At 36.4% G+C, this 15896-nt stretch overlaps 1 protein-coding gene across 1 annotated transcript in view; it reads left to right on the forward strand.

The window, feature by feature from the left end:
• Kiaa0825 (KIAA0825 ortholog) overlaps window positions 1–15896 on the forward strand; it is a 378969-nt gene that overhangs the window by 123554 nt on the left and 239519 nt on the right. The window contains exon 13 of the mRNA XM_090331617.1: window positions 3335–3442. Within this exon, the coding sequence (XP_090187743.1) occupies window positions 3335–3442 (108 nt within the window). The remainder of the gene's footprint in view (window positions 1–3334; window positions 3443–15896) is intronic.

Consider the following 15896-nt stretch of genomic DNA (forward strand, 5'->3'; position numbering starts at 1 on the left):
TTGTTAATGGGTATAAGATTTCTTTAAGTGATAAAGAAATGTTCCAGAATTAGATAATAATGAAGGCTGTGTAACACTAAGTATTAAATATGTCATTCAATTGTACTTTATATTCATCTTTGATGTTTGACTTACATATCTTAAAGCAGCTGAAAATGAATACAGCTTGGCCTGCCATGATGACGCATACCCATAATGCCAGCACAAAAGAATGTGAGACAGATTTGTGAGTTCAAGACCAGCCTGGACTACATAGTTAGACTTTGTCATAAAAAATAAACCAAATATAGATGAAAGGGAAATAAAAATAAAAGAATTTGAAATGTCCAAAATAAATGTTTGGCAGAATATAAACTGATTTAAAAAATGAAGTGTTTTATTCATAACTCTTTTGCTTAAAGTGAAGTTGATTTATCTAAGTCCCTCCTTCCAAATGTCACTTTTACAGGGAAATATCATTAAAAAAAAAAAGATGCACCAGAAGATCAAATAGATCAGGTTGTAGGGTAGGGAGTAGAGATGTTGGGTGCCCATGACTCACAGCGATAATTCTAGTTATTCAAAAGACAAATCTGTGAGTCTTATGATCAATTAACATGCAAAAAGCTAGAAGTAAAAATGTAGCTCAAGTGCTAGTCTCATTCAATAGCCTTGAGAAGAAGTTCAAACCCCAGTATCAGCACAGAAAAGTGAAGAGCAGGCATTAGATTTGGAGATGACATTCTCTGAGTATTTGGCTCATTGTTTTCTGCTTTTACTGTGTGATCTCCCCCAATTCATCTTCATGTCTCCTAAGCAAGGTCTGAAATACTAAGCCTCTGTCTCTGTCTCTCTTTTTCCAGTTTCATTGTGCATTTGCTATGAACCTAAGGAACAGTGCCCTAACCATTTTCCAATTCAAAATCATCCCTTTCTAACCTAAGAATATTAACTATTTTTGCCAGGCCTGGAGCTTGAACTCAGGGCCTGGGCACTGTCCTTGAGTTTTCTCAAGGCTAGAGCTCTACCACTTGAGCCACAGAACCACTTCCACCTTTTTCCCTGTATGAGGTACCAAGGAATCGAACCCAAGGCTTCGTGCATGCTAGGCAAGCACTCTACCACTAGGTCATCTCTGGCCCCAAATATTAACTTCTTTATGAGGAATTCAAAGCAGTATGGAGGAGAGAAATTCAGGGACCCATGCTTTCCTCCATATGCCTCCCCTTGTTCTCTTACACATCAACATTTAAGCAACAACATATGGCCCCAGAATTAATTGTATTCATTATTTTGGAATATTTTTGAGGCGAAATCTTGGTTTTCTTTTCAATCCCAACTGGCCTTGAATTTATGAATAATGTACTTTGTAAAAAGCAGAGTAGGGACTTAGACTTATATTTAAATCATTTTTTTTTCTTCTTAGTAGTGCCTCATTCTTGCTAGGCAGGCAAGCTCTCTACAATTTTAGATCTGCTTCCAGCCCTGTAAATTTTATGTGCAATATTCTGAGTTCAATCCCCAGTACTACCAAAAAAAGTCTTAAAATAGATTAATTTTTTGCTATTGTTTCCTTCAATATAGTCATAATTTCATGTGATTTTAGAGTCACTGGAAAAGATTCACATAACCAAAGATAAACCATATAATTGTATAGTTCTATTTTGAAATAATTCTTTTAAGATGTGGCTTGTGGCCTCATGTTGATATTTTAGTTTATTGATTATCTCCAATGGTTCAGGAACAAGAAGTGTAACCTGATGCATCCACCACTTTAGAGCTTACATTCTTGGACTACCTTAATTCTATCATAGAGTCTTACACCATTAGTGTTGTGAAACTAGTTCTGCTGGGAATAAAGCCAAAATTAGGGTTGCACAAGGAAAGTATAAATCTAGCTAAGTCTTTTTAGCTATCAGTTGTTTTCGCTTTTGGATGTATTTTCTTTTAGTACCTTACTACATAAGCTCGAGAACTCTAAGAACCAATCCATTTGTTAAGGAAAAACAGTGAGAAACAACTGAGGCAAGGAATTCTCCCTCAAGTTATTTTTCACCTTAAGCAAAGCTACCTTTATTCACAATCTGCTAATTATGGAAGAAGAAATGTATTATTTAAATCTATAAGCAACAAGTTCTATTTCAAAATATTTTAATATGGTACTACATATCAAAATTCCTTTATGTTCTAGTGGAAAATACAATGCTGTGGTACTTAAGATTGTATTTTACTCTCTACTTTAAATTATTCAGAGCATCCTCTTCTTTAGCTGTACACCAAAACATCATTAGAGTTTATCTAATAGTTTGCTCATAATTTCATTCCCCCATTGAGGATTGTGGGCCAATTTTCACCCTGTTATACTCTCCTGAATAGTGAAACTAATTTGGGATCGTGCTGTGGAATTAAATGCTCATACAGATTCCATTCCCTCTGAGACCATAAGCATCTGCCATAGCATCTCTTATAGCCAAATACCTTTCCTATTTCCAGTACAACTGAGAAATCATGGTTGCAGACCTGATGCACTGTACAAAATATTTTAAACATTAAATCACACAGATGTATAAGTTCTTCTTATAGATACGTTTTACGTCCATAGAAATATATGCAATTAATTATGAGTCCTGTTTATTGTGTAGAACACATATATCACTTTAGCAATTAAGAAGAAAACTACCTCATGTTAAACATTTTCATATTACTGAAGCAAGTGTGTCACACTTTTAGTATTAATTGGATACAGGTTTAGGATTCAGGCTGAGTAGAGCAGAACCTAGGCTATGTTCATTGTACTTTCTGCAAGCATCTAACTTTGACAAAAATGTGGATTTTAAAAAGTTAAAGGATAATATTGTCACACTTTCTACAAGTCTCAAGATTATTCATTGTCTGATTTATGTTGCTAGTATTCTTTCTAGCTGTCTTGATTGGTCCACATCGATCCTGAGTAATATTCTAAAATATAGCCTCTAAGGGAAGAGTAGGTACATTGTCCTAATGAAGATAATACAGTTTTATATTGAAATATCAGTGAATACAAATAAAACTTATTTCATTTTTATTTTTCTGTGGGTCATGGGGCTTGAACTCTGGGCCTGAGAGCTGTCCTTGAGCAATTCAGCTCAAGGCTACCACCCTACCCCTTGAGATACAGCCCCACTTCTCAGTTTCTAGTGACTAATTGGAGATAAGAGTCTCACGTTCTTTAGTACCTCAGCTGGCTTTAAACATCGATCCTCAGATCTCAGCCCCCTATATAGCTAAGATTATAGGCATAAGCCACCTCACCTGGCTAATTATTTCATAGTCAGTGTTTCCCTCATTTTCTGAAATCTCTTGTATTTTTTCCTAGGGCTTTTAAGCATGGCATGGATGAATCAGCTTCAGGCTCCTTGCAAACATTTCTCAAACCATTACATTGGCTTGTCTGCATATCAAGTTTCTACCCTTCTCTACTCAGGTGAGAACTCTGCTACATAACCCAAAAGTTTATTAGAAGCATTGGTTCCTGATATAAATGCATTTTTTGCAAAAAGAAATTACATTTTGTAATAAATTAGGTAAGTGAAGAAATATTCTCTGTCTCTGTCTCTGTCTCTGTCTCTGTCTCTGTCTCTCTCTCTCTCTCTCTCTCTCTCTCTCTCTCTCTCTCTCTGTCTCTGTCTCTGTCTCTGTCTCTCTCTCTCTCTCTCTCTCTCTCTCTCTCTCTCTCTCTCTCTGTCTCTCTCTCTCTCTCTGTGCTGCTCAAGAATTCAAGTTGCAGCTCTCATAGTCATGCACAACTCATAGCTTTAGTGATGTCAGGCAAAACAGTGAAATTTTGGAATTTAATTCTATTTTAGGTAATTGCCTAGCCATTTAAAAGTCTTTCCTTCTTGATCTATTATGGGATTTGGCAATTCTGCAGCTAATTATCACATGCAACTGTTGATAATCCATTTAATGTAACTCACACACCTTAGATAGAAGTTGAAAGGTAACTTTTATAACTTTGAATTGAATATTTCATTTTTATTATTTAATTAACAACATTTGAAAACAAAATAAAGTTCATTGAAAGTGAAAAATACTTCCAGAACAATTTGATGACATTTTGTGGCATTATGTAGAATGGCAATTTGATTTTTGTGTGGAATACATCACTAGAACATGCCTTTCTCTGGTATCTAAGAAGAAAAATATCATGAATAGGTAAAGAAGATCTTGCTAATCTCAATGCATTCTTGATTCATCTTGTTATCATTGATTTCACCATCTAAGATGACTATTTCTCTCTCTTGAAGAGGAAGATTTTCTTCAGAAAATATAGAAAGCTCACACACAATAGTCCCTGTAGACAAAGAAAACATATACTACTTTCCTGAACATAGGCATGTTCCCATACAGATAAATATAGTCATTGCCTTCAAGGAACACTGTATGTCAAAGTGATTTTTACAGATGTGGATGAAAAGTCTTTCCCGTGCCCAAATAAGATTATCAATTGTTCATTATACAATGCCTTAATTTTTCCACTTTGGGCAGTGACTGCTGTACTAGTTTATAGAGTTTATCTCAAGAGGAAGGGGATTCAATCTCCAGAGTCTTAAAATTTCTGCATGATATAATTTTTGGTTTTCAAGGAGGAACAGTTATTAAGAAACTGATACAGCTAGGAAGCACTGACATAAGCTGTGCCACTCCTACGTGTAGCATAGTACACAAATACTAATATTGGAAGGACATTTACTGGTGTGTTTTTGTTTCTAATCTCTGGGTTGAAGACTTCATCTGAATTTTCCAAATTTTTTACAATAAGTACAACTTGATTCTATTCAGATAAAAATAAATTTCAAGCAATGCATAATTCAGCTGCTTTAACTAACCTTATTGTTTTTTTATTTTTTATATTTTTATTGTGATTAATAGAAGGGTTACATTAAGTTCACCAGATAGAACGTGCATAACTTCACAAACATTGATACCCTTTCTCATGACATGGTCCCCATTTCCCTCCCACCCTCCCCTTGCTTACCTTGATTTCCCCCCTTCCCTATCCAATTTACCATATCAAAGATATGGAACCAACCCAGATATCCCTCAGTTGATGAGTGGATCAACAAGATGTGGTATTTATACATAATAACCTTATTGTTTGTACAGATGATTTTTTCTTCTATATTTCTAGCATGATGTTTTTCTTTTCCCTAGTGATTTTTCGCCAGTTTTCTGTATTCCTTTTATGATCTATTGTACTACTATAAAAATCAATTCAATGGCTTCCATTGCTTTGTCTTCCACTCATCCTTCCCTACCAGGAGTGTCAGTGCTTATAAAGGCTTCCAAGATAGAGTTTTTCTTTGCTTTTCCCAGTCTGTCATCATGTTTAGTTGATCCTTTCTACAAGGTCCTTAGAACCCCCCTCTCCAAACCATTATAAAGACATTTGTTCACTGTACTAGTATTTAACATGTTTAAAATAATGCTTTGTTTCCATCTCCTCCTAAGAACCTTAAAGTAGCTCCTGCCTCACCCACACTTGCTTCTGAATTATTTCCCCAGCATCCAACAATTTTCCTTGCTCTAGTTAAGTCAGTCTCCACAAATCCTTACTTTCTGGCTATCCCATGCTTTTTTTTTTTTTTTTTTTTTGCCAGTCCTGGGCTTGAGCTCAGGGCCTGAGCAGTGTCCTTGAACTTTCTCAAGAGCTCTACCACTTGAGCCTCAGCACCATTTCTGGCTTTTTTTTCTATATATGTGGTACCGAGGAATGGAACCCGGGTCTTCGTGCATGCTAGGCAAGCACTCTACCACTAGGCCAAACTCCCGGCCTCCCATGCTTTTTTAAAATGCGTATTTCTTGCTCATTCTCAGCTTTCTGGAATATAATCAGAGGAAACCAGAGTATCCACAAAAGTGATTTCCAAATAACTCAAATTTATTGATTTGACTTTGCCAGCCATTGCAATGGATTTGCAAACCAACATTATAAGACCTTAAACTTCTATACCTTTATATCCATTTCTTTCCTTCTATCAATGGTCTATCTCTTTTATCTTCATTCTTAGAAACTGAAATGAACTGTTCATGAAAATCATGGGTTAGAAGACAAACTAAAAATCTATTAGGTTTATACCTTTAGAAGGGAGAGCGCTGAGAGAAGAGCTTAGCAATAATATATTCGTTTATTTATTCTTACTTATGCTTTTTGTATTTCAGAAAAGACTTGGGTCAGCTTTCAGCAATAATAGGTAAAGATAATTAAATGTATAGGAAAAGGGTTAAAATATCTGTTTACAATGTAAATTTTTCTTTAAGAAACTAGAGTGTTTTCATGCTCTCCAGGAACCCTGAGCATATGGTTCAGAAGAGCTTGTCTTATAGAAAATAAATTTGTTTTCAAAGCAGTAAGTAAAATATATTGTATTCAAGGTCCAGAGCAGTGGGCAGTGGTATAGACTAACACTATGAGTTGATTTGAAAGAAGCAATTGGTTTTAAACAAGATTAAACTAAGGCATTTGGAGAATATGTCAGACTCACGGTTAATGCTTTGACACCACACTGTGCTTTTATATAAATGTTGAGGAAGGAATACTATCATTGTAATTTAGAATATATTTCATTATAACTCTTCTTAGTATGTTATAATTTTTCATCTTTTGTGCTTCTTTAAATATTTACAAGTTTTTTTTACATCTTGGTATGCTAAGTAGACAATAATTGTGCAAGACAGTCAAGTAACACAATCAGTTTGAGTAAACAGTCATTTTACCCCGCCCATTTTCACTTATGGAATGACATAATGTTTCGATTCAAAGCCAGTCCCCTTTCAACCTTAGATATTTCTGTTATATTTTTTCTAGTTATGTTTTTATATAAGATAAGCCTGGTTTAGATTTATATTATGTATCCCTTTCTCTCTAAACATATTGCTACCTTTGGCTTAATTATAATGACATGCCATGTAGATTTTAATTTTAGTCTTGGTTGCAAGGATACAATAATTAACTCCTGAAATAAATGTGCCCTATAAATAAACTTTCTCTATAGAAACCATTGTGCTTGGTCTTTATGGGAAAAGGAAGGTATGAAGTTCGAGACAAAATCACTTTCCTCAAAGTGTCATGTATTGCTGCAGTCGACCACCACATATTCTACCATTGTATTTCCTACACATTAAAATATTCTGTGAGATGCTCACACACGTTTTTCTTCCTTTCCTGTTGCTGTTTCTATCTCCTTTGTGGCTCATCTGCTTTAAATTGCCCTTGAAATGCTAAATATCTTGAGTCATCAGTCCCACTGTTAGCTAGCTGTTGGCATATCCATCCAGTTGTATGAGTCAGAGCCTCGATGCTTCCTTTAACTCTTTTTCTCCTATATAATATACATAGCCTCATTAATTTAATTTAATTTAAAAATTTTACTGAAAAGGTTATGTGCAGAGGGGATACAGTTATATACGTCAGGCATTGAATATATTTTTGAATTGTTATTCCTCTCTCATTTTCTCTTTTTTTTCCCTACCCTCCTACCCTCCAAATTGTATAGTTCATTTCCAACATAGTGTCTTAGTGAGTCTCATAGCTGAATTAGTTTGCCCTTTTTTCTACCATTTCTTAATAGCTGATGTAATCCAAACCCCTATCATCTCTCTTTGAACTATTGAAATGACTTGCTAGCCTTTTCTTATATTTATATATTGACTACAATCCAATATTCCTCAAACCACACCCAGAATTCTCTCATACCCAAACCCATTTTGATAACTCAGATTTATTATGTTATACCAAAGCTTAATCCTCTTTATCTTAAAATGTATGCAAAAAATAAACTTGCAGTGCCCAATATAATTTATGTAAATGTGGCCTTGCTTGCTTCTCCAAACTCCTCTGACACCCACTATCCTGCAAATTCTGTTTTCCACACTTTGTTTTTAACATTTCCTTGACATACCATGCTCCTTTCTGCCAAAGAATCATTGAATATGCGTTTCTCTTTCCCTAAAATGTGTTTCTTCTTCACCAGATGAATGCTAACTATACTCATATATCATAATGTGGCTTTTATGGGAAAGCCTTTCATTAACCCCAAAGACTGTTTTGCTTTTTATTACATCTTCTTTTGCTTTCTTCAACTGGGTTTTTTTGTTGTTGTTGTTGCTGTTGTTGTGTGTGTTTGTGTTTTTTCCTTGCTGCTGTGTCTTCACAATTTAGAGTATAGAAATCAGCCAGCAAGGAGAGGATGTGGCCAGGAGGGATCACTACTACACTGTTGGTGGGAGTGCAAAATGGTTCAAGCATTATGGAAAGTATGGCAGTTACTCAAAAGACTAAACATAGAACTCCCCTAAAACCCAGCAATTCCACTACTGAGCATTTACCCAATCGTCCAGAAACAAGGATATACTAAATCCACTAGCACAACCATGTTCATTGCAGCACTATTTACCATAGCAAAGATATGGAACCAACCCAAATGCCCCTCAGTTGATGAGTGAATCAACAAGATGTGGTATTTATACACAATGGAATTCTATGCTGCTGTCAGAAAGAACTACATCGCCCCATTTGGAAAGAAATGGAAAGACTTAGAAAAAAATCATATTAAGTGAAGTAAGCCAGACTCAAAGGAACATAGGGTCAGGGTTTCCCTCATTTGTCATAATCAATAGAAACCTTAGGCTCTCCTAGCAGAGATTTACAATAGAACAAAATCTAGACACATAAGGCCATACAGTATGACGCTAAATGAAAGGATCTCCAGGATATAGAAACAAAGCCATATAATGAGTGATTGTTTTCCTTAATGTACTATGTTATCTCTCATCTCTTTGCTGTCCCTTGGTTATCTCATATTGGTACAATATTTCATCTTGTTATCTGATATATTTTATATATGCTTAATTGGTTATTTGAAATTGGATAGGGGAGGGGGGAAATCAAGATGAGGGGAGTAGGGGGGAGGGAAATGGGGACCAAGACATGAGGAAGGTTATCAATGTTTGTGAAGTAATGCACCTTCTATCTGGTGAATATAATGTAACCCTTCTATTAATTACAATAAAAATATATGGAAAAAATAAAATAAAACATCCTTACCTAGGTAGTCTTCAAAATAAATAAATAAATAAAAATAATCTTCTGAGATTAAAAAAAAGAAATCAGTCAGCAAATACTGACTAAAGAGTGAATAAGTTCACAGTATTGTGTAAGATGAGTGCCATACTAAATATTTCAAATATTTGATTTGATGGAAAGTACAATTTTGATGAGGAGCTGACTTCTAGTTTTCTTAGGAAACCATCTAAAATGGGAAAAAAGAGTTAGTCTTTCTAAAAGGCTGCAACATAGTATTGAACAAAAAAAAAATCACAGAGAGCTTGTACTCTGATAAGATTTCAAATGATGATGTGCAGCCAAGAGCCAAAAGAGAAATAGGAGAGGCATTTGTTTGTTTAACAATGCTGAAGTTTGAATTCAAGGTTTCAGGCTTACAAAGCAGGCTTCTCTACTGCTTGAAGCACACCAACATCATTTTAACTCTGGGTATTTTGGAGACAGAGTTTCACTTTTTGCTTGGGTGGTGCTCATTTATTTTTCCTGTTAAAGAAATAATGCCAGCTTTATTAGTGAGATGAGTTCTCATGAAGTTTTTTTCTAGTCTGGCCTCCAACTATGTCCCTGTCCATGTCAGTATCCAAAGTAGTTGTGACTATAGATTTAAGCCACCATGCCCAACTAATAAAACATGTTTTGTGGCTGTTTCAGAGTATGGATATCTAGTAGTTGGATCTTTGCATGTTTTTTTTTCTTTAAGATTTTCAGACAGCAACTAATGTCTGTCAGATTCTTAATAAAAGAAGTGAAAATGTCAGCTGAGCTAGGTAGTTCATATATGTAGGCATGCTAAAGTTATACCTTTCCTCTTTTATCATGAAATGAAGCTAGTTTACCTTCTAATTAAGGTTTTTACTTAGAAAAGATGTAATTGTGTATTTGTTTAGATTCTTAATCTTGTAAAATAAGTTCACCTGTGTGAACTACAGTTTTACTTTGAGTATTAGAAATTCTAGAACAGGAAGGATCAGGAGGATTGCAAGAAGTGAAATGCTTCCAAGACATGTACCTCAAAAAGCACGTAGTACACAGTCATTGTAATTGCTGGCTTAATAATGAGCTATGTTTCAGAAGCTGGAAGACTTTATGAATTTTCTACACTTGCTGAAAGGACTTATTAGATGTGAGAAAGTGGAAAGAATACTGAGCTACTTTCTCACTGGGTGACTACAGTTATCTAATATGTATTGCAAGAAGGGATCTTTCTTAAATTCCCAAGAGCAAGGTATTATCAGGTGGGTAGACAGATTATAGTTCACAGCTTGTGAGGTAAATTCTGTTCCTCAGAAGGGACTGCTGAGTGGCTCAGTGGCATCTAGTGTCATGCTGATTTAGATGCTAGATTGGGATGTTAGAGAGAGCCCCAAATAGATGATCAAATGTTACATTACTTTAAAAATAGCAAGAGGTTTATCTCTGTGATTGTTGTTATTACTATGTGATGTTATTTCTTTTTCTTTTTTTCCCCTTATGGTTAATTTCATGTCTTTACTGTATGCAATTTTATTACCTAATTATATTGCATATATGTTTATTTGTTTGTTTGAAATAAAGGGGAAAAGCAAGATAATTGGGTGGGGATAGGGGGAAGGAAAGGGGGACAAAAACATGAGAAGGGGTATCAAGGTTTGAGAAGTAATACACCTAACTAATGTAAGTATAATCTCTCTATGCATTATCCCAACAATAAAAAAATTTGAAAGTAGATTTCTTTAATAACTTCAGAAATGGAATGTACTATTTTGTTGTATATTGAAGTGTTTATGAATTTTGAATGCTATCTTTGGGTGATATTTTTTGCCAGTCCTCGGCCTTGAGCTTAGAGCCTGAGCACTGTCCTTGGGATTTCTCAAGGCTAGAGCTCTACCACTTGAGCCACAGCACCACTTCCGGCTTTTTTCCTATGTATGTGGTACCAAGGAATCCAACCCCGGTCTTTGTGCATGCTAAGCAAGCACCCTACTACTAGGCCAAACTCTCGGCCTCTTTGGGTGATTTTTGTAAAATGGGGTTATACACTAAAATCAAGAAATCAGTAGAAGTTTTCATAAGTGGAATGTGTACACTCACAAGGTAAGAGTTGTTTCTAACAACATAAGACTCCTTAAGAACATCAGTCTTCAATGAATGGATAAAGTTGTTTTTAAAATCAGGACAAATACTCTATGGAAAACTTCGTGTGTATTTTACTTAATTATATCTAATCATAATGAGTAGAGAGACTTTGGCCATACCCATTGCAGATATTAAATATGTGAAAATATTTCGATGGCTTAAAAGCACATGTAATTTTCACACTTCTGGGTAAAGTGATGCAGAAAATATTTTGAATTTCTTTCTCCTCAACTTTTTCCTCAAATACTAAAATTGTCTTCTTGGAGAAAAATAACAATTTTTGAAAGAGATTTTGAACAATAATTTGGAAGATAAAAGAGTGAAGTAATATAACATTTGAGCCATCTGTTTGGGGCACTCACTGATATCCCAGTCTAGCACCTGAATCAGTATGACACTAGATGCCACTGAATCACTCAGAAGTCCCTTCTGAGGAACTTATTGCTGGAGCCGTGGACTATAATCTGTCCCTATCCACCAAATAATATCCTGCTCTTGGGAGTTTAAGAAAGAGCTCCTCTCACAATACACTTTAGATGAGTGTAGTCAGCCAGTGGGAAAGTAGCTCAGGATTCTTTCCACTTTCTCACTTCTCCTAGGTCCTTTTAGCAAATGTAGATAATTGATAAAAAAGAAATCTTCCAGCTTCTGAGTTCTGCTTTTTGTTTTCTCACATGTGGGCTTTTATCCATTGTTTGTCCTTGCTTTTTTTTTCTGAAACCTGTGTTTGTGGTCTCTAGCATAAATTCAGCCCTGTAGTCTACACCAAGAATCATCTGGTTGAAATCAGTTCTTTCTTGACTAACTTAACTCTGAACTAGAAAGCAGTTCTGTGATCATGAACTTGATTTTGGATTTAAAACATGATATCTTCAATCAGGAATTTGAATAGAACCAAAAGTCCTCAGTGTAGGAAAATACAGCTTACCCATCAGATGTCCAAATATTGGAATGGAAATCTCAGAGTAATGGAATAAATGTGACATTGAAAGTCAGGAAGAGCCAGATTCAAAGTTCACCAGCCACATTTGAAACCTAAATCACTTGGGACTATTTTCTCAATATTCCTGAAACAAGGATAAAATTGACTGTAGGTTTTAACTACATGTTTCAGTTGGATTTTCTTAGGAAAAAGACCCTGAGACAAAGATTTAAGTGAACATAATTTACATTATAATTTCTAATAGGAGGAATGCTAGAAAGGGAACAGGTAAGCAAAACATAAGAAAATGAATGTACCAATCTCAAACCATCAAAGCAGTGAGTGGAACATAAACGTTAGGGGAAAATTCTGATTTTTCCCTTGGACTAATGTATCTATTTCAAAGCAGTCTATCAAGATGCTACAGTATTTATGCACCAAATCCCCTTCATCATTGGTTGAGGGCTGCTCGAGGGTTATAATTTCTTGGCAGGTTATAATTGTCTGTCTTCTATAAAGTAGAGAAGTACAGGTTCTAAGCATCCTTGCTTCTTGGGTTAGGCCATTGTGAACTGCAAGGCAGTTAAAGGTTATAGTGTCATTAATGTCTGTATTGGTCTAGTAGTGCATCACTGTGATCCACTCTTGTTTGCATGTAGTTCTCTGAATGTTGCCATTGATTCTTCAAGGTGATGACTTGTTAGAATTTCTTTTTTTTTATCAGTTTAATTGTGATATAACCTCAGGTATTCCCTCTTACATTTAGTTTGCAAGTGATATTTTTATTACATTCTCTTCTGTTTTCTTCCTACTAATGGCTGTGCTATCTGCTAACTTACATTATTTGCCCAGTAGTGTCACAAAAACCTTCGTCCTCAATGAGTTAAATCTGTGCTACTATTCTCTTATCAGCTTGTTTTCTCCTATCTATGGTTATTATCTGTTATGAAAGTTTACTAGACACCTTGACAAATACCTTGGTAACAAATACCTGCTCACCTCTTGTAGCAGCAACCCTAGTGCTTCATGATATTAGGGTCATAAACCCTTGCCAATATTGCTCCATTTTTTGGCCCATAGACTCTTGATGTGAGAAGCTAAAAATGACCTAATGGCAACCATAGTATTAGGCATAGTGGAACCCTAGATTATCCTTTCAGAGACGCTGTGTACCCCTACCCCATAGATAGGGATGGTATTATACTGAGAAGCACCTATGTTCAAAGTGGATCATCAGGATATTTGGTGAGAGGGCCCCCTTTGTCCTTTCACCTGCTGGTGACCAGACCTACAGGCAACAGTTCTGCTGTTTGTCCAAAGTGAGTATCAAATTGTGAAGGATAGTGTTCAACACTACTGTATGCTCTTCCCAAGCTGTGCATTTCAGATCCATTTCCAATCTTCTACTAGCCTAGAAGCTTCTGCACCACACATATAGAAAAGCATCCATGAGTCCCATTGTCACACAGTCTGAGAAAACGCTCTGTAAGTATCACAGAAGTAACCTACTGGTCCCATCTTTTGGCCTGAGCCTAACCAAAGGAATTGGAATTCAGGACAATATACACTGGTATACCTAAACTTTCTATTTAAATGAAAAGCTGTGAAAATTGTAGGTGACATACTTGGCAGATAAAACTAAACATTTTCATGATGGTCCTATAAGAATAATTCAATATTTTCATGACCCAACAGGTTGAAATTACAACCTGAATTTGAGCTAATCCATGTCCTCAGACGATACAGCATATACATTTAATAGTGTCCTTTAGTCTAGGTCAACAAATCATTTCAAAACAAAAAGTTAATTCAGTTCCCACCATGGGATGTCCCATGGGCTAGTCCTTAGGACTTAGGAAAACTAAGTCCTTCTCCCCCGCAGTCAGTTTGCTGCCATCTTGGAATCCAAAAACAGCTGGACATCAGCCATTGAAGATTCTTAGTGTACCAAGGAGCCAGCTGATCAGTTCTGACACATAGCACAACAAATTCTTTCTCTTTTCCAAGATGTCTAAATTCTGTTTGATTAATAAAAATTGTGTATCAACATTCATCATTATACTAAAGTTTTGTTGTTTGATATATTAATAAAGAAGCACATTTATTATAGCTTCAGTAAAATAAAGTAAAATGTTGTGTCACAGGGGAATTCTACATGTATATATTTGATACATATTCACATATAGGTATAACACATATAGATGTATAAATATACATCCATGAAATTTCCCTTTCTGTCATTTTTTTGAGGCTAAGCTCACTTTCACAGCTTCACCAGCCTGAAGTATGAGGGAACATATGTGTCTCCATACGCCCAACACAGGCTCCTCCATGCATTTATTACTCAGAGATTGGTGATTGAGGAATGTTTGCACTATTTTATTTTCCTCATGGTGAGTCATTTTACTGTACATTTCACACTCTGTGATAAATGGAAAGATCTAAAAATGTAGGTAAATTTCAACAAACAGCCTCCAGCTGGTAAATGAGAGATTTCATTTATAACCAGATGCAGTGTAAATTAACAGTCAAATTATTTTCTTTCATTATATAACTGAAGGGCTGATTGAAAACACCACTTTGGCCTTAAAAATGTTTTTTTAGTTATTCCAAAATCTACATCTTGGGATAAGACTCAATACCATGATTTCGCTTCTGTCTCTTCCTTCAGACTCTGTCTTAAAAATTATATCTTTAAGTACCAATTTCTTAGTTTTATTTTTTTAACTATGATTTTGCCTTTCTAAGGAATTACAATGTTTGAATTTCCCCTAAATATGCCAGATTTCAATTAAGGCATTTATGAACACTTGCATACTACTTGAGATTTTTACTTATGCATTTATAAACAAATTCTAACTTCCACATATAAAGGAGAACATTCAACTTTTGTCTCTCTGGGCCTGACTTACTTCACTTAACATAATATTTCCATTTCTTTGCAAATAATTCAGTATCAATCTTCCTAATGGTTAAATAAAACTCCATTCATCCATTGAGGGGCATCTATGCTTATTCTACATTTTGGCTATGGTTGTGCTGGTGGCTTTACTGTATGTATCCTAGTATGTATTTTTTTAGAGAAATTTCCAGGAATGAAATGATTGGATCATAGGGTAGAACTAAATGTAGAAAAGTTTAGTATTTTGAGGAACCTCCATATTACTTTCCAAAGTGGTTGAACAGTTTCACATTCCCAGCAGTGATCTCTGGCTTATAAACAGATAAATAAAACTGCTAGGGGATCTGAATCTGATTTTTTTGTTCAGCACATGACAATTTTTCAAGTAGAAAATTTTTTTCTTTTTTTTTTTTTTTTGGCCCCTTTCTCTTTCTGGCCCTGCTCGCTCCGGCCCTGCGCGCTCCGGCACGGCTAGGCCCCCTTTCTAGCTCAGGCCCCGCTCGCTCCGGCCCTGCTCGCTCCGGCCCGGCTAGGCCCTCTTTCTAGCTCAGTCCCCGCTCGCTCCGGCCCCGCTCGCTCCGGGCCCGCTCGCTCTGGCCCCGCTTGCTTCTGCCCGGCTCGCTCCAGCTTGCTCCTGGCCCTGCTCGCTCCGGCCCGGGTCGCTCCCGCACGCTCCTGGCCCCGCTCGCTACGGCCCTGGCTTGCTCTGGCCCTGCTCGCTCCGGCCCGGCCAGCTCTCGCTTGCTCCTGGCTCTGCTCGCTCTGGCCCCGCTCGCTCCAGCCTCGCTGGCTCTGGCTCGGCTCGCTCCCGCACGCTCCGGTCCTGCTCGCTCCGGCCCAGCTCGCTCCGGCCACCACTCGGTTGGGCTCTGTTC

The sequence above is a fragment of the Megascapheus bottae genome, chromosome 4, assembly GCF_031878675.1.
Source record: "Megascapheus bottae isolate mThoBot1 chromosome 4, mThoBot2.hap1, whole genome shotgun sequence".
In the NCBI taxonomy this organism is placed as follows: domain Eukaryota; kingdom Metazoa; phylum Chordata; class Mammalia; order Rodentia; family Geomyidae; genus Megascapheus; species Megascapheus bottae.